The sequence below is a fragment of the Lutra lutra genome, chromosome 7 (genome assembly GCF_902655055.1).
Source record: "Lutra lutra chromosome 7, mLutLut1.2, whole genome shotgun sequence".
Taxonomy (NCBI): domain Eukaryota; kingdom Metazoa; phylum Chordata; class Mammalia; order Carnivora; family Mustelidae; genus Lutra; species Lutra lutra.
Window position 1 is genome coordinate 31,184,015 of NC_062284.1, and position 18,374 is coordinate 31,202,388.

At 50.9% G+C, this 18,374-nt stretch overlaps 1 protein-coding gene across 1 annotated transcript; it reads right to left on the bottom strand.

Moving 5' to 3' along the window:
* Positions 1–4,566: 4,566 nt before the first annotated feature.
* Positions 4,567–17,593, bottom strand: TBC1D21 (TBC1 domain family member 21). The gene is given in 17 exon segments (XM_053447860.1): positions 4,567–4,708; positions 5,110–5,193; positions 5,804–5,893; positions 5,895–5,921; positions 6,845–6,945; positions 7,279–7,375; positions 8,332–8,397; positions 8,399–8,432; positions 8,549–8,585; positions 8,588–8,644; positions 8,647–8,658; positions 9,188–9,244; positions 9,247–9,281; positions 10,482–10,585; positions 10,709–10,723; positions 10,725–10,817; positions 17,381–17,593. Coding segments are annotated over 17 exon segments (1,002 nt in total). The 5' UTR covers positions 17,441–17,593; the 3' UTR covers positions 4,567–4,675.
* Between the last annotated feature and the right edge of the window lie 781 nt (positions 17,594–18,374).

Here is an 18,374-nt window from a genome sequence, read left to right on the forward strand (position 1 = left end):
CACGGGAAGGAGGAGGACGTGGCTTATTGCTGAGGCTCTACCTAAGAGCTATGGGAAGTCACAGATCCTGGAGGTCCCCTCTCTCCTGTGGCTACTGCTTTTTGGGTTAAAGATGCACGTTACTCCTGGGGTGTCTTTCCAACAGCTGTGGGTTCTCTGAGTTGATATCTGCTGGACCAAAGACACTTACAGACATCCGTACTGTAATCCGTAAGGTAGTATCTTTATTCCTAATTTGTAAGTGAGGAAATAGAAGCTCAGAGAGGCTTATTGTCCAGGCTCACCCGACGACTGCCTGGAATCTGATTCTAGAGCCCAGGGACTAAGGCAGTTCCTTCTGTGCCTGTGTAAGGTGTGGCCTTTTAGGAGGGAACTAGAGCTGTGAGGTTGCTGTCAGATGGAGAGTTCTGGAAACCTTCACTGAAGAGACCGAGCTGAGGTGAGAGTGACAGAGGAATGCGGAGATTGGGGCTGTGAGGTAGGAGTGACACCAGGCATTTCCGTGGTCTCCTGAGGAGACATTTGTCAGTGTCTCTAGAGCCCCAGTTAGCATGTGCTCTCTTCCCCCACACTCACCCCTCCTGCCCCTCCTGCCCCGACATCCCTCCTTCCCCACTCATTCCTGCATGTCACCCTGCCATCAGCCACAGGGGCCTCTGAAAACAGGGTCCCTACTGCCCTAAAAGATGAGAGAACATACTCACCCATCACTTGGTTGTCTGTCTCCCTTCCTCCCATTTCATAGAAGAGAAAACTGAAGCCCAGGGGGGCTGTGATTGCCCCAACCACGGCTCAGCCCTCAGGCCTGTCACCCTGCCTGAGTGGCAGGGGATGTGTAGCTGAGTCTTCGTCAAGGAGAGAGCAGTCAGGAGTCCAGTCTCCCCCGCACAGCAGACCCCATATCTTCCTTTCTCTGCCCCCCCTGCCTTTGCCCGGCAGGTTCTTCCACACCCTCCCCTCCTGAGGTTAAAGGTTCTGAGAGCCCGCCTTCGCCAGCTCCCCTTCCCCATAGTCACCTTCCTTGTCACTTCAGTGCTCATCTCATATTGGCCACTGCCATGACCGGTGCCGCTCCCCCCATGCCACCCCTGCCCCTGTTACTTGCACCATGGCCGTCATCATGGGCCACTGCCGTTCTCTCTCCCCCTGAATTTGCTGCATCACAGGGCCCCTCCTCTTCAGGGCTTCCACCACCCTCCCCTCCTCACCGCCATGCTCCCCCTCTTGACCACTGTTAACATTACCTCTGTCATCACTTTACCCGTGTTGCACACGATATGGCCAACGCCATGACTGTCCCCACCACTGCCACTACCGTCCTCTCCCACCCCGTTTTCAGCCCTGTCATCACCACCATTACCAGAACCTTCACCACCCTCACCTCCTCCTCTGCCATCTCCTCAGCTATTTACTCTTTGCATCCCACCCCTCCCACCGTCACCTCTCCCACTGCATTGTTCACCTCTGCCGTGCTTGTCACCACCTCTCCTTCAGAGCTCATGGCTGACCTTGAACCTGGGACCTGGGACCTGGGCAAGAAGCTGGTCTGGGAAGAACACCCCACTGCTTGACAGACCCCTCCCCCCATTCCTCCCCAGCCTTGCCCCGCCCCCGCTCTGGATTTCTCAGCGAAGACCATCAGCACACCAGGTGTCAGAACAATCGCTCCTCTTGACCCTTCCTCAGGATGCTTCTGACAGGAGATGACTCAGTCCTCCCTGTCAGCCATGCCTGTACCTAAAGAGACAGCTGCTGTTGGGTTGAAGGATCGAGGCCATTAATCCGGGGCTGCCCTTGTTTGCATAATGATTGCATATATTTGCATGTCATTTGCTCCAGCTTCTGAGTGGGGCACTGTGGGTGTTCAGGTGCCATTTACATAACCCTGCAGGTGAGGGTTCAGGCCTTCTGAGACTTGGGCACTTATTAATTCCCTAAAGAGATTCTTTTATGAGCTGGTGCAGAAAAGAAGTTGGAATGCCTAATTCTAGAGCCATCCAGCTGCAGGGCTCTCTGGTAGGGAGGCAGGGCGGGGGCAGCTGGAGGTTCGGGGGAGGCTGGGGGGTGGGGGGTTTGGCTGCAGAGACCCTGCAGACTTTGGCCACGGTATCCGTGCAGGATAGTGCCCTGCACAGCCACTCCTGGCCTCTCCAGGCCATAATCCAGTTGCTGTGTGACCTTGGGCAAGTCCCTTCCCATCCTGAGCGGAAAGAGGGCATTAAACCTCCAGTGCCCCTCCAGCCGGCACCTGCTCTGAGCACCAGGATTCTCAGGTCCTCACTGCACATTGGAATCTCCTGGGGAGCTTCTAAAAAAATACCCACAGCCTTGGCCCCCGCCCCCCAGAGAGTCAGATTTCATCAGCGGGCTTTGGGCATGGGTTATTTTTAAAAAAGCTCCCTGGTGATTCCCATGTGCAGCCAACATTCAAAGCTACTGCTCAGTCGTGACTCTACCTTTCTACCCTGCCCCCAGCCTCCTGCGACCCAACTCCCTCATTTCCAGTTGCTAATCCCCCCCCCCCCCCCCCCCCCCCCCCCCCCCGCTATAGGCTCACTAGGCCCAGGTTCTCTTGAGACAGTGTGGCTCTTAGTGCTTCTGTTCACTCCCAGGGGTGCGGCCAATAGCCTGCATGTGGCAGGTTAGACCTTGGCATGGAACTTATCGGCTCTCCACCTCCGTCTTCCCCCACCTCCCTGCCAGGGACTGGTCCTGAGAGGGGCCTGCAGGGGCTGGGGTGTGGAGGAGGCCACTCCTGTACGACTCACCCCCACCCCTCCTCTTCCACACTCACAGGGCGGCCTCATTCTAGCCACCCAGGCTTTACTGCTGCCATTCTGTGCCTGGTGGAGAGGCACAACGCCCCCTCTTTGGTCTTATGCTCACCCCTGCACCCCACGTCCTTGTACCTCCAGAGCCCCAGCTCAGCCCCTGTCCCGCAGAAGGAGTGGCCAGAGCAGCCTGGACTTGGTTTCCAAAACCAGACGTGGTCACAAGTATGGCTCTGATTTAGCCTTCTCCAAGCTTCTGGGGCAGGATTAGGGAGGTGGGATAGGTCCCCTGCATGCTCTTCTTCTTCTTCTTCTTTTTTTTAAAAGATTTATTTATTTAATTATTTATTTGACAGACAGATCACAAGTAGGCAGAGAGACAGGCAGAGAGAGGAGAAGGGAAGCAGGCTCCCCGCTGATCAGAGAGCCCGATTTGGGGACTCGATCCCAGGACCCTGAGATCATGGACCTGAGCCAAAGGCAGAGGCTTAACCTACTGAGTCACCCAGGTGCCCCCAAGTTGTCTTTTACTCTGGTTTTTGGTAAAATGAAAACAGAGTTTTGTTCTTCGAGAGCCGTATCCCACACAGGAACCCTTATTGAAATCAGCTGTCTTGGGAACATAAACCCAAGCAGCACAGTACGTGAACTTCCTGCGGGAAACGCTGGCTCTTCAGCCACGCAGGAAGACTCTGGCGGAGAGACCGGGGCCCCACTCCTCAGCAACACACGCCTCCAGCACGCATACAGCGGCCGAGGGACTCCTAGCCGTGGCTGGGGACTGTCACTTGAGGGGAAGGAGACCAGATACTAATTGGGGTTGTGGTACCTTTTGAGTGACAGTCACTGAGAGTGACAGGATGGGAGCAGAAGGGGGCAGCTGGGAAGAGTGGGAAGGATGGTTATGCCTCCTCCTAGGGGCCAAGGTCACAGCAAAATCAGTGGATCCTTCAGTCCCTCTTAAAAGATGTAGCCACTGAGCAAGTGTGTGTGTGTGTGTGTTTGCACATACACATGCACACAGATGTGCACACTCGCAGAGCGATATGGGGCACCTGGTCAACCCCGGCCTCTCTGTGGGTTCAGCTCCTTCTGGCCAATCCTTTGTCTGCCCTGAGGCACCCTCAGAGCATGAGCAGGCTGGGCAGGGGGTTCCGGGCTGGAGCACTGTCTGGGAAGTGTGGGCGGCACAAGCTTCTGCCCCAGGGAGCGACTAGGCTGCTGGGCTGGGGAACAGGGGGCGTTCTCTGGAGAGACTGACGAAGGCCAAAGAAAAGAGTTTAGTCTGAGGATGCTTTCTAGGCTGAGATATGAAAGTGTGCTTATGAGGCTTTGAAACCAGGAGGGGAATGGCCTGCAAGCCAGAGACCTGGGCTGTGTCCTTCCACAGACCGCAGGGGAATCCGTGGATGAACCACTGAATTCAGGATCATGGTGTTGGGCGTAAGGGGGAAAATGGCGGTGTGTGTGCAAAGCCCTGTGGTCAGGGCCTCTTCTCAAGACCTGGTCCCAGGGATGAGACACGTTCAGTGTTGTCTCGCGCAGGAAGCTAGGAGGCTCTCGAAGCTGTTTCCATCCTGACCCATGTGCCTCCAAGTGTGGAACCACAGTAGAACCCTTCATTCGTGGAAGAGTTTCCAATGGGTGCAGTGTCCCTGGTGTGCCTGCCCCTCACTGGCCTCGCTATCTCCCTGCTCATCCACTGGGCCTCTCTCACTGTTGGACATTCCTCTCCACCCCTGCGTGTCCGCGGGAGATACAGCGTGCACCACAAACTCTGACTCCAGAGGCTGTTTCCTGTGTAGCTGTATTAGCTACTCCTCACCCTAACGCCCGTCAGATCTCACGGCTGAAGCACCACCTCCATCCTGTCTGTCGAGGGCATCTGTCCATGGCGAGAGTCCTCAGAGAAAGAAGTCCTTCAGTGACTGAGGAACCTGGGAAAGAGGAGGGTTGCCAGCAGGTTGAGGGCAGACAGACGTTGGTCTGTTGCTCTCATTCCTCAGTCTGTCCAGCCAGTGACATCCTACTGAACCCGGGGGCCCAGCCCTGTGCCTGACCTGCTGGGATGGACGCAGGGCATGAGGGAGGAGGGCGGCGTGGTCGGGTGCGCAGCCATCCCTGGGGAGGTGGGAGTTGCACATGCAAACAGCAAGGAGACCACGCCAAGCTGCACCCATGGGCTGGTGGCAGAGAACAAGGCAGACACAAATTGGGTCTCTGCAGCCGACTATCCTGCCATATGCCAGGGCTGGGCTCGGAAGGGAAAATCAGAGAAGCTTCTTGGAGGAGGAAGAGGAGGAAGCAAATATCTTTCTGGAGTGTAAGGGCCACTTACATCTTTCTGGATGAGCTCAGCATACACCAAGCAGGCAGCAGAGATGAGCACGTCAGCGTCAAGGTCAATGAGGCTGTTGCAGGCCTGTGCCAGGAGAGGAAGCCAGGAGGAAGCAGGTGCTCCCTGGGTTACAGGCGGCTGCCTCCCACTTCCAGGGCGACAAGATCACTGCTCCCGGCAGTAGCTGGGGCCACCTGATCTCTCCCCAACCAGCCTGGCACAATGCCGGAATTTTCACCTCAGGAATGTGGTATTGTGGGGAGATGGTAAGTGTCGTTTTCATACGGGGCTCTGAGGGGCACCGGGTTTCCCCTGAGGGTCTCAGGAGCTTCTAGGAGAACTTGTTTTATAATTGGGCTATCTCCCCTAGATTTTTTTTTTTAACCTAGACTCCTTTTTAGCAATGTCAGAAAACTCTCCGTCTTTTGCCACAAGGAGGACCCTACGGCCCCGGGGGTTAACTGGGAGGCAGTAAACCTAGAGGCTGAAAGCTTTCAAGGCTTCAGTGTCCTCCTATGTTAAATTAGGGCGCTGCTGTGATAGTTACCGTCCCGCTGCATCCGGCTTGTCATGAGACCAGCACGGTGCTCAGGGCAACCCAGTTCCTGCCATAGCCGGAGGGCTGGGATGGCATGGGAGGCATGGGAGGTGTGGGGTTGGGGGAGGGGCTGGCCCTGCCCCAGGGTCCTCTCACCAGGAGAATGCCGTCACTGGTCAGGCTCTCCTGCAACACCTGCTCGCGCACCATCTGCAGCATGCTGTAGGCCACCAGCACCTGGAAGTTTTCTGCAGGGTTTCCCTGTCAGCAGAACCTGCAGAGGGCCCACGAGTCTCAGCCAGGCTTCCTGGCCCTTTGGGTGGTGAGGTGCCCACTGACCACAGACCTACCCGGGGTTGGCCATCCCTGGGCCTCACTGCTGACTCTCTCGCTCACTCAGGCAGGTACTACCTCGGGGGATCCCAGGCATGTGCTGGCTACTAGGGGGACTCAGAGAAAAAGCTTCAGGGAATTCATTAGCTAGAGGAGGAGAGGATGCGAGAGGGAAGGAGGGAAGAGAAAGGGAGGGGGAAGGAGGAAGGGGAGAGAGGAGGAGAAGGAGTGGAGCTTTGCAAAGCAAAGGTTGATCAGTCAACAATTCCAGAGGTGTCCCCAGGGGTCCGGGGTGGCCTTGGACTTGGGCATGGAAACCAGCAGGCAGGAGGGAGGGGTAAGGCAGGTGGGAGTTGACTTGTGGGATGCTGAATGCCAGGCGGAGTGTTTGGGCTGGGCAGAGCAGAAGTGGGCAGTGGGTCTGTTCCCAAGGAGGTTCATGGGCATTATGGCCCGAAGGCCTGGGATCAAAGAATTACACCTTTGACCTGTGCTCGGAGGGCCCCTCCTTCTCCAGGAGTGAGAGCTCACAGGGAGCCAGCACTCAAACGAAGGGGAAGGCAGAGGAAGGGGCAGCTGGGGACGTGGAACAGAGGGAGGCCTGCGGGGGTTAGAGTGGCAGGAAAGCCAGCCAGGCTTCCACCGCACAGGCTGAGAGCCCCTCCTTCTGCCCCGCTGCCTGAAGAAGGTCCTGGTGGGACAGGATGGACAGATGGACAGGCTGATGTTTCGCCTCCTCCAACAAGGCCCCATAAACCCCAACCTGCTCAACTCCATCCCAAACAGTAATAAGGGGAGGCAAGGAAACGGGCTTCCCCCGTTTGTTAAAGGGATGGGGGTCTAGCCCCTCTGTCCAAGGAGGACTCACCTCCAGAGCCTCCAGACATCGTCGAAGGACTTGAAGGCCCGCTGGAAGCAGAGGCAGACCAGGGAAGAGGGACTGCACGGCCCCCGCCCTTTCCCTCCTGTGGAGAGAGAAGTGGGGTGTCAGCCCGGAGGACCCAGTCGGGGAAACCAGGGGTGGCACACTGATAGGCCGAACAGCAGGGCTCGAGAACACCCCGGGGAAATCCAAAATGCCTGGCTCTCACGTTTGCCAGCTGTCTTCAGAGAATGTTTGGGGTGAATTTTCAACTGCCCGCGTTCCCACCCCATGTCTAGATGAACCTTCCTCCAGGGACTGGGAGAGAGGACCAAAGGCTCCCACCGGCGGAACAGGACTGGGGGCGGGGCCCTTCTCAGGCCCACCCTGTGGGCAGAGCTGTCCGTTTGCAGAAGGCTGGGGGTGGTCTACTCACTTAGGTGCTCCGCAAACACGGGGTCCAAGAAGTTGATCAGAGTATTGAGCATATCCAGGTTCTTGCCAACTCCGATCTTGATAACACAGCTGTGCTCCTGAGAAAGATGGGCGGGAGCAAGGGCAACCGAATCTTTCTTGGCTTGAGGGCCGGCCAGGGTCACCAGCGACTCAGTGCTGGAGGCCCTGTGCATGGCAGGCTCCGTCCGGGCTGGATTCGTGTCAGTATGAGCCTGGCTGTGTGTGCGCACGCACACACTCACGTCATGTCTGTCCCTCCTTGATCTGGGTGTGTAGGTGTGCTCTTTTATATATGTGTATGCACCTACGTGTGTGTCGGGGGTGGGGATCCCGGGATGTCTCAGGTGTGGCTCTCCATGCAGCCAGCCGGCTATGCGGACAGAACTAAGTGGGACAGGGGAAGAGCATCAAGTCCATTGTTCCAGGGAGGGAGAAAGGGATGAGGGTTGATTCTGGACAGCCGCTCCCAGACCATGAGGAAAGGCTTTCCAAAGGAGGGTGTTCTGGAGAAAGCCACTTCAAAAGCCCTCAACCTGATCACTGTGGGGTGCATCTGGGGAGTAGCCAGTCCCCTGGTGGATCTGAACTGTGGGTCATGTGAAAGGAGCAGTGAGAGAGAAGGCCACAGATAGTCCTTGAATGCCTGGCCAAGGTTACCAGATCTTATTCTAGAGGCGACGGGGAGCCATGGAAGTTCTGTGGGAGCAGAGCCCTGTTTGGTGGGGGGGGGGGGGGTGGAATGCCAGGAAGAGGCAGCCATCCCTGGGACTGGCCAGTTACACTCTTTCAAGGTTTGGTGAGAACTGGACCCAGAGCACCCTTCCAGCCCCCTCCTCAACTCCAATGCCTGCAACACACACAGCCACCCCCCAATAAACTCACTGGGGTGAGTGTTGCCTCCCCAGGCTCCTCTGGGACCAGAGGGCTGTTTTGTGGCTGGAGGAAAGAGCCAGGGCTCCCCTTGCCTGCCTGACCTCCGGGGGGTATCTGGGGAGTGGCAGGAGGTGGGCCCTGAGCTCAGACCCAGCCTCACCATTTTCTGCAGGAAGAACTGGAAAAGCCAGAAGGTCTCATGGTCGTGTTCTGCCATCAGCTGGAAAAAGCATCACCATCTCATGGAAGCCCCTGCTGGTACTCTGGGTGGGGGAGGGGAGACAGTGAGGACGGGTGAGCCCTGGGCTTGGGCAGGGAAGGGGTTCCAGGAAGGAACTGAGAAGGGGGCTCAGGGGCGGCCCAGCCCCTCAGCCCACCTGCCTGGGTTATTGCAGACATAACTCAGGAGCAAGATTTCTCCAGTCTCTTCTTGTCGATAATGACGTTGCCTAGGTGGTCTTTGTCGTAGAGTTCTGAATGTCATACGCTAGGTTGGGGACAAGAGACAGGTCAGTGGCACCAGATGGCCTCAGCAGAGGGGCCATGAATGAGTTTATTCTCCCAAAGGGCAGGACCCAGAGCACCCTGGGGAGGGGATTGTGAAAATGACATCTGCCCACAAGGGTCTGCCCAGCACCACGCCCTGAGCTGCCTGACATTGTCCCCACCTCCGAATCTTTGACTAGGCCATACCCTCTGCCTAGGAATGCGCACCCCCCCATCCCCACTCCATGGGCCCCGTCCATTGAAATCCAGTCTTATTCAAGGCCAAAGGGAGAGATGAAGACAAAGCAGCAGGAACAGCATGCACTCAAGGGAATACGACGCTAGGCATGTAGGAGCCCCTAGGAGACATGATGGGTGGACTAACCAGGGTTTAGCCAGCAGAATTCCAGAATTCAAGGCCTCTCCCAGGAACCAGGAAACCATCCGCCCCTGCATATGACTGAGGAGCAGGTAGGCATGGCCTCAGGCTCCCCCGCCCGACCCAGCCCTGCCCACCCGACTCTGCTCACCGATGGAATTCCGAGTCTCCATAAAGTCCCGGTGCAGGTTTTCCAGAAGGGGCTGATCTTTTTATACATCTCGCATAAGGCCTCATAGTTCTTCCTGGGCAGACAGAACTGAGGCTGAGGAGACAGCCTTCTCCTCGCCAGTCAAGGGCAGTCTGAGCAGCACTCCTCCACTAGGCTCTCCCCCTACCTGTGAGGCTTCCCTCATCTTGGTCTGCGCCAGCCCTAACTGTGCTGTTCTGTGCTCATGTGCCCCCGGAAGGCAGCATGGAAGCAGGTTCAGCCTTGTGGCCCTGGGGGTCTCACAGCTGTTCCTGATTTCTGGCTCCACAATTAATAACTGAGAGTTTGCAATGAGAGTAAGGCCTTGGGGACATCATGATCCCTCTCTAAGACTCAGTTTCCTCTTCTGTAGAATGGGGGTCATCCTGGCACCTTGGAGTCAGAAGGGCATGAGGCAGTGTTTAGTGTCCATCATTAGGACGTGCTTAGGTGCTGTAGGATGCTGGTGACCCTTCAAAGCCATGTCTATACCTTAACTACTAAATCCTGTGAATGTGAACTTACTCAAAAAAGGGCCTTTGCAGATGTAGTTAAGGATCTTGAGATGAGATCAATCTAGATTATCTCAGTGGACCCTAAATCCAGTGACAAGTGTCCTTCTAAGGACACGCAGAGACACAGAGACAGACAGAGGGGAGAGGAGAAGTCCGTGTGACCACGGAGGCAGAGATGGGAGGAGTCCCCAAAGCCACCAAAAACCTCAGAGGCAGGGGAGGACTCTCCCCTAGAGCCTTCAGGGAGTGGGGCGCTGCTGGCACCTTGCTTTTGGGCTTCTGGACTCCAGAAGTGAGGGAATAGATTCCCACTGTTGCAAACCCTATTTGTGGTGCCTGTGACAGCAGCCTTGGAGAGCTAACATGGGCTCTTGTCATGGCTCTCGAGCTTTCCAGTCCAGCCCTCAGTTCCCCTACTGCCCTGAATGGTTCTCCACTGGCCCTTTGTGCATGAATCTTCAGCTCAACTAGACTGCTTAGGCCTAGGGGAGGAAGGGACTGGGTGGTGGCGGGGACAAGGAGCTGTTGGGATTAAGCCCCTTCCGGGCCATCTGTGCATGGCTGATTGGAGCTGAGCGGGAAGGTGCTGGCCCCTCCCGTGTTCACGCCCTGGGTCAGGAGCACAGGGGCGGTTTTGTCTCTTAGAATGAAAAATCCATTGGGGGGAAGAAGACTGCAATTGTCAGGCTGGAATGGGCACTGTCACCTATCCTCCCCTGACAGGGTCTGGAATGTTCTACCTCCTTGTACTGTCCACGGTGAGCCGCTCATCCTGGGAGCTCTGCCATGAGTAGTAGCCCGTGAGGAACTTCCAGGCTTCTGTCCTCACGAAGGGATGCAGACCCTGGGGTGTGGGTGAGAGGTTAGGAGACCTCCAGATGCCTGCCAAGAGGGTGTCTCCAAATGCCACGCCTGCCCCTTGCCCAACTGTGCCTCCAGTGCCAGGGCAAGGCCTTGGGGACCGTACCCGCTCCAGGATGTTTCACACAAATGAGGTCTCGTGACTTGGCCAATAGACCGTTCTCATCGAAGAAGCCATCCCATTCTGTCTTGTCAATGGGTGGTTTTCTCTTCGCCTGGCAAGGACAATCACTTCAGCCCTCTGTTAGGAACCTGTGGCTTTTCTTTTTTAAGTTTTATTTTTTTTTTTCCCCATCCTGTCATCTGGAGTTTGCTATATGGATCAAGTTCCCTGCCTCTGACTTACTTCTGGAAATCTATCCTAAGAAATTACTGCAAGTTATAGAAAAATGCTGAATACACCATAATTTTCATGGTGCATCACTTACCAAAAGGAAAAAACCGCACTTGCTCTACAATGCAATAAGGAAAATAGTTAAATAAATATAATTTATATGCTCAATGGAATATTGTGAGGCACTTAAAAATGGGGCTTACAGGGAATGAAAACCTGGAAACATTAAAATATTAACCAAAAAAGCAGAATACAAAATTATACATTCAGTATCTAGCCTCTATCCTCTCTACGTGCTATACTCCCCGTAGACCTGTTACATATTATGAAAACTATGCCTTATATAATCTAATGTATAGTGCATTAATCACTAGGGCAATTCTGTTATGGAAAAAATTGAAAAAAAAAAACAACAAAAACAAAACCAACAACCAACCCAAAGCTAGAGTGATTATCTTGGAGAAATAGGGTCCTGTATCATCTTTTCTTTTTTCCTGTGTTTTCAACTTTTCCGTAATAATTTTTCCGACTTTGATAGTGGAAAGATATAAAATAAGCACTAAACACTCCCATGAGCTAACTTTTGCCTTCCCTGGAAGAGTCAAAGAGTTCATCATGAGAAATGGTTTCTGGTTTACATAAGAGAGGGGTGTGTGTGTGTGTGTGTGTGTGTGAGAGAGAGAGAGAGAGAGAGAGAGATAGAGAGATGGGGGGAGGTGAGGACACTGCTTGGGAAGTAATTAAAAGTGCTCATAAGACAGTAACCAGGAGGTAAGAGCGCCTGCCAGAATGGGGGAAGCTTCCTGGAGGAAGCCTTTATTGGAGAGAAGCGTATCTTGAAATGCCATTATTGCAGGCATGAGGACGGGTTGATGGACAGAGCTTGGCAGGTGACTCGCTCTGTGTGATAGGCACACTCCCAACTCCCCAGGGATATATACAGGGATATACACCCGAACGTGCCCATGTGTGACTCAATTGAATTTGCATAGGAGTCCCCTGAGAATCTTCCTAAAAAGCAGATTTTGACTCTGAGGGTCTGGGGTGGGGCTCAGGATGATGGGTTTCTAACAAGCTCCCAGGAGATTGCTGCTGCTGCTACTGGTCCGAGGACCGCGCGCGAGAGGAAGCTGTTAGAAGTCGCTTTAGCACTGGAAATTAAAAAAATAATCAGAACCCACGGGCCAAGATTAGCAATCATTTCCACTAATGCCACATTTGATAGGCATGGATTGAGCCCCTTAGTAATGCCTCCAGGATCTATCTTCTGAACCAAAATAGGACACAGGGGCCCAAGAAGATACGAAAAAACAAAACAAAAACAAAACAAACAAAAGAAACCCCCCCAATTCCACCCTCATTGTTGGCCTAACCTTGGGAAGCAGGCTCTGTCCTGATGTCATGCCCCAGTCGCATAGACACTGTTGTCTGAGCAGAGCCCGGCTTCCGACCCTCAGCCTGCCATCGTGTTCTCCCAACCTATATTCAGACTGCGACACTCAGCATGAACCGTGGCAGGAAGCAAGAGGAGAGTAGGCAATGCTGGGCTGCGTCCTGGGGTCCTTAATCATGAAAGGGAACTTTGGCGGTGCATTTCCATAGAATTCTTAGTCAACTTATCAATTTCTACAGTAAAGGCAGCTGTGATTTTGATGGGGACTGTGCTGAATTTATAGGTCAGTTTGGGGAGAATTGACCATAGTACTGAGCTTTCTGACTCATGAACATGGTGTATTTCTCCATCTGTTTAGGTATTCTTTAATTTCTCAGCATTGTTTTGTAGTATGTAGATTTTTCATGTATTTTTTCAGATTTATCGCTAAATATTTTGGGTTGGGGGGATGTTATTGTAAAAGGTGTTATTTTTAAACTTTCAACTTCCAATTGTTCGTTGCTAGTATATAGAAATACATTTTTTAAAATTTTTAATTTTTTTATTAACAATAATGTATTATTAGACCTAGGGGTACAGGTCTGTGAATCACCAGTTTTACACTTCACAGCACTCACCATAGCACATTACGCTCCCCAATGTCCATAACCCACCACCCCTCTCCCTAACCCCCCTCCCCCCAGCAACCCTCAGTTTGTTTTGTGAGATTAAGAGTCTCTTATGGTTGTTCTCCCTCCGATCCCATCCTGTTTCATTTACAATGGGTTTTTATATATTGATCTCGTATCCTGCCACGTTGTTAACCTCACTTATTAGTCTTAGTAGCTTTTGTGGTTTCCATGGGGATTTATATAGAAGCCAACAATGAGCAAACGGCAACCCATGGGCCAAATCTGGCTTGCAACCTTTTTTTTTTTTAAATAAAGTTTTATTGGCATACAGCTGTGCCCATTCATTCATGTATCGTCTATGGCTGCTTTCACGCTAAAATAGCAGAGTGAAGAGGCCCCTGGGTGGCTCAGTCTGTTGCGCACCTGCCTCAGGTCAAGTCATAAGCCCAGAGTCCCGGGATCAAGCCCCACATTGGGCTCCCTGCTCAGGGAAGGAGCCTGCATCTCCCCTTCCTCTGCCCCTCCCTCTGCTGTGCTTTCTCTCTCTCTCTCTCTCTCTCTCAAATAAATAAATAAATAAAAATCTTTAAATAGCAGAGTTAAGTGGTTGCAACAGAGACATATGGCACAAAAAGACTAACATATTCTGTATTTCTCTATTTAGGTCTTTTTAAATTTATCTCAGCATTATTTTGTAGGTATGTAGGCTGTTCATATATTTTGTCAGATTTATCCCTAAATATTTTCGGTTAGGGGGATGTTATTGTAAAAATTTATGTATGTAGTTATGTATTTATTTATTTATTTATGAACTGGCTAGACCTTCCATTGCAGAGGTAAATAAACATGGTGAGAGCAGGTATCTTGCTCTGTTCCCAGTCTTAGAGGAAAGCATTCAGACTTTCAAGACTCAGCATAATATTCACAGCAGGCTTTTTGTAGCTGCCCGCTATCAGGTTGAGGAAGTTCTGTTCCCCTGCTGGTTTGCTGGGAGTTTTTAATCAGGAATGGCTATTGGGTTTTTTCAAACAATACTCTGCATCTGTTGAAATGATCGTACAGTTTTTGTTTCTTAGTTTGTTAATACGGTAAATTATGTCGCATGCTTCTGAATGTTAAATCAGCCTTGCATTGCTTGGACAACCCCACTGGTGATATGTTATCCTTTTTATACATTATCGGAGACTATATGCTTAATTTTATTTCGGGTCTTTGCATCAGTGTTCACGTGAGATATTGGTCTACAATTTTCTCTTCTTGTAATGTCTTTGATTTGGTACCAAGGTCATACTGGCTTCATAGGAGGAGCAGGGATGGATTCCCACTTTAAAATTTTCAAGCATAGTTTGTATTGAATAGGTAGCATTTCTTTCTTCAATATTTAATATAGCTCACCAGTGAAGACTCCGAGGCCTAGAGTGTTTTTTGTGAGAAGATTTTTAACTACAAACATTTTTTTTTTAATAGATTGAGGGATGGAGTCAGAAGAAAAAAAAATTTTTTTTTACTTAAAAAATTAGAGATTTAAAGGAGCAGGGCATTTTCCTTCTAATTCACTTTTAAAAATAAAAGCAGGTAATACAGGAAGCAACAAGGAATTCACAAAAGCATAAAGCATAAAAATGATAGAAACCCAAATGAATCAATTATGAAAATAAATGTATTATATTCTCTGATTTACAAAGCATTGATGAGTACCAGGCACTGTCCTAGGCACTTTGTACTTATCATTTAATCTTTGCAGCCACCTACGAGGTAGGTGTGGTTATTTATTTTTTTTAAGATTTTATTTATTTATTTGAGAGACAGGGAACACAAGCAGGGGGAGCAGGAGAGGGAGAGAAGCGGACTCCCCACCAAGCAGGGATCCTGATGTGGGGCTCAATCCCAGGGCCCTGAGATTGTGACCTGAGCAGAAAGCAGATGCCGCACCGACCTGAGCCATGCAGGTGCCCCAGTAGGTGTGGTTATCACACTATTTTACTGATCAGGAACTGAGGCGGGAGAGGGGGTATTTAGTATATCAGAGGTCATACAGTGAATATCAGGGCTGAGATCTTGAATACAGAGATCTTTGGCACCAGAATCAGGGTGTTTAGCCTGGGGGATATGTAGTCCCCGAGGTGCTGGATACTCTTCTTCAGCTCTGCAGTAGCTTTTCTTCTAGTTACTGATAGGTAGACCAATTGTGAAAGTCTCCCACCTTTACGGTGTGCTTCAAAAGGTTTAAAGCTCCCCACCAGCAAAGCGGACACCATGGCCATGTTTCCTCCAGAATAGTCTGGGCCAGAAGTAGGAGTCCTAAGGGTTCAGTTTCTCTAGCATCTTCCTGCTATGGGAAGGCTTGGCTGCAAGCATATATCACCCTACCTTCTTCTATTCTGAATCATTGTGTTAAGGATTTTCTCTAATATTTTAATTTTTAGAATTTTTAAAGATTTATTTATTTATTTATTTATTTTTAAAGATTTTATTTATTTATTTGACAGACAGAGATCACAAGTAGGCAGAGAGGCAGGTGGGTGGGTGGGTGGGGGAAGCAGTCTCCCCGCGGAGCAGAGACCCCAATGCGGGGTTTGATCCCTGGACCTGAGATCATGACCTGAGCTGAAGGCAGAAGCTTTAACCCACTGAGCCACCCAGGCACCCGGATTTATTTATTTATTTGAGAGAGAGAGAGAGAGCACACAGAGGGAAAGGGAGAAGCTTGCTTCCCGCTGAGCAGGGAGCCTGACTCTGGGCTCAATCGCAGGACCCCAGGATCATGACCTGAGCCAAAGGCAGATGGTTAACTGACTGAGCAACTCAGGTGCCCCCTCTAATATTTTTAGTAAAATAGGAAAGCGACTGGAGGATAAGGCAAGCTTTCCAGGAGGGCTTCTGATGCCATGTTGCTCTGAAAACTCATAGCAACAGAGTCCCTAGTAAGCGTAGGAAGGGTCACAGGCTGCTTATGGTTCTCAACCTCTTCTACTCTGGTTCCCTTGAGGGACAAGATACACCCCCAACTGTAAGAGTGGCTCATCATGTCAGTGATTTCACCCAGGGGAGGGCAGGGTGACCAAGCAGGGAAGGAGTATTAAAATTGGGGTGGAGGAGGCATTAGTGCCACTTGAAATTTACCAGGGTGATTATTACCAGCCCAGGTATGGGGGTGTGTCATCAGTATAGCATAGTGATTAAATGAATGGTTTAAGACAATGGTTCTCAAGGTTAGTTGTACATCAGACTCACTTGGAGCCCTTGTTAAAACACAGATCACTGGACCTCACCCTGGGAATTTCTGGTTCGAGACACCTGGGGATCAAGAGCCTGCATTACAAGTTTCCCGTTGATGTTAATGGGGCAGTTTGGGGCACCACATTTTGAGAGTCACTGATTTGGAAGATGGACTCCACAGTCTGGGTCTAAATACCAGTTCTGCCACTTACCAGCTGCGTGACCTTAGACAAGTTGTTTTGTCTCTGTGCCCCAACTTTCTCATAAACGAAGATAATAGAATCATCTACTTCATCTAGGTTACGGTGAGAATAAATGACTATAGATAAAGCCTCTAGAACAGTTGTGGTACATACTAAAGGCTATGTGACTGTTCGTTATTTTATTATTATCACTCTGTAAGTTCAGAGAAATGAGTAAAGATATAAAGAAAATCCAAATCAAGACCTGGTGACCAATTTGCAATAAAGCCATAACATTTAAAACTCAGGGAGAGAGGTACCCATTTTGCCTCTCGGCTTTCTTGTGTATTAATCATTAGGATTAACGAAACTTGAGATTTGTTGTGGTCATTATAATTAGTTTTTATGATTTTGAAAAATACACCGTGTGGAGAACTTTTATGACTAAGGCTGACTTTTAATGAAAAGATGTATCTTGTTAAATGGGCTTGAAACCACGTGCTAACAAAGGCGTTACTGCCACCTGGTGGCAGCATACCAAAATTGTTGGCAAAAATACCAAGGAAAATTTATCAACATCTCCGTGATTGAACTTGCAAATCTAGAATTCATTAAAGTTAGACCGTGATGTGTGGGGAGAGGTAACTGGCTTAGAAAGAAGGGTGAGGGGTGCCTGGGTGGCTCAGTGGGTTAAAGCCTCTGCCTTCGGCTCTGGTCATGATCCCAGGGTCCTGGGATCGAGCCCCACATCGGGCTCTCTGCTCAGCAGGAAGCCTGCTTCCTCCTCTCTCTCTCTGCCTGCCTCTCTGCCGACTTGTGATCTCTGTCAAATAAATAAATAAAATCTTAAAAAAAAAAAAAAAAGAAAGAAGGATGAAAGGGAGGAAGGGGACCTGCGTTTTTCAGTCCTGATGTAAGATCAATGTATAATTTACCCTGCTCAATCTTGTAGGCCAGATCAGGGTTCTAGCTCTTCCCATCCCACTGAGGAAAGCCACATGCAAACCAGAAGTTGGGGAAGGATGGACTGAACACATACCAGGATGAAGGAGGCCGACCACCTTGCAGAGAGACTGTTTTCAGGAGAAAGGGTGGTCATGGGCCCTGCTGGACGTCTTCAAAGCAGCTTCTGACCAAAGCTCACTTAGAGCCCTAAATGATGCTTCATTAGCAGGGGAAAGTGATCTTCCTTTTAGGGAATGAATTTCATTCCCAGGAGGAACTTAGCCTCTCCCTGACCTCCTATAGCTGAACAGAGCCAGGCGGTGTGTGTCACAAGGCCCCTGGAACCCTCATCATAATGACCTTGGAACATGGGAGTGCTCAGCCTCAGAGGTAACACACATGCAGGAACCAACTAAATCTACTGGTCAGCAGAAAAATCACAGGACATCCTATGTACATGTCCTGTACACAGGACACAGGATGTCAGTGGAGGTTGGAGATAAGAACATGCAGATCAGGGTGCTGGGCAGGTCGGGGCAGGTTTCCTAGGAAAGATGGGCCAGGAAGTCTTCCTCCCTGTCTCTGGGTATCCCTCCTCTGGCTCGCTCCCCTTGTTATCCCACAGATCACTGCCCAAACCCAGATAACACCTAGAATCTGAGCTTCAGGTTTCTCGGGTATCGATTCCCGGGATTCAGAATCAGTTGTCTGGGTTGGGGGCCTGGGGGGGCCTGTATTTTGAAAAACTTCCCAGGTGATTCAGTGTCAGTATGTGTATCTGATTGCTAGCTTCTGGGGTTAGATACCCGTCTTATTTTTCCTTATATCCAGAGCACGTAAGACAGTGCCCGCATGACTGAATAAATGACTTAATTGAATGGAAGAATAAGCGAAATTCTTGTAAATCTCATCTCACTGTCCTCTCTGAAGATATTACAGAGATTTCTATATGGGCCTTGTCTCCCTTCCTACCCTGGGTTCCTCAGGCCATGGTCAATGCCTGATTCCTTTGTGCTTCCCTTCCAGTACCAATCCCTGCAGCCTGGCACTTGGCAGGTTCTCAGTATTTGCTGAATGAATCTGAGATG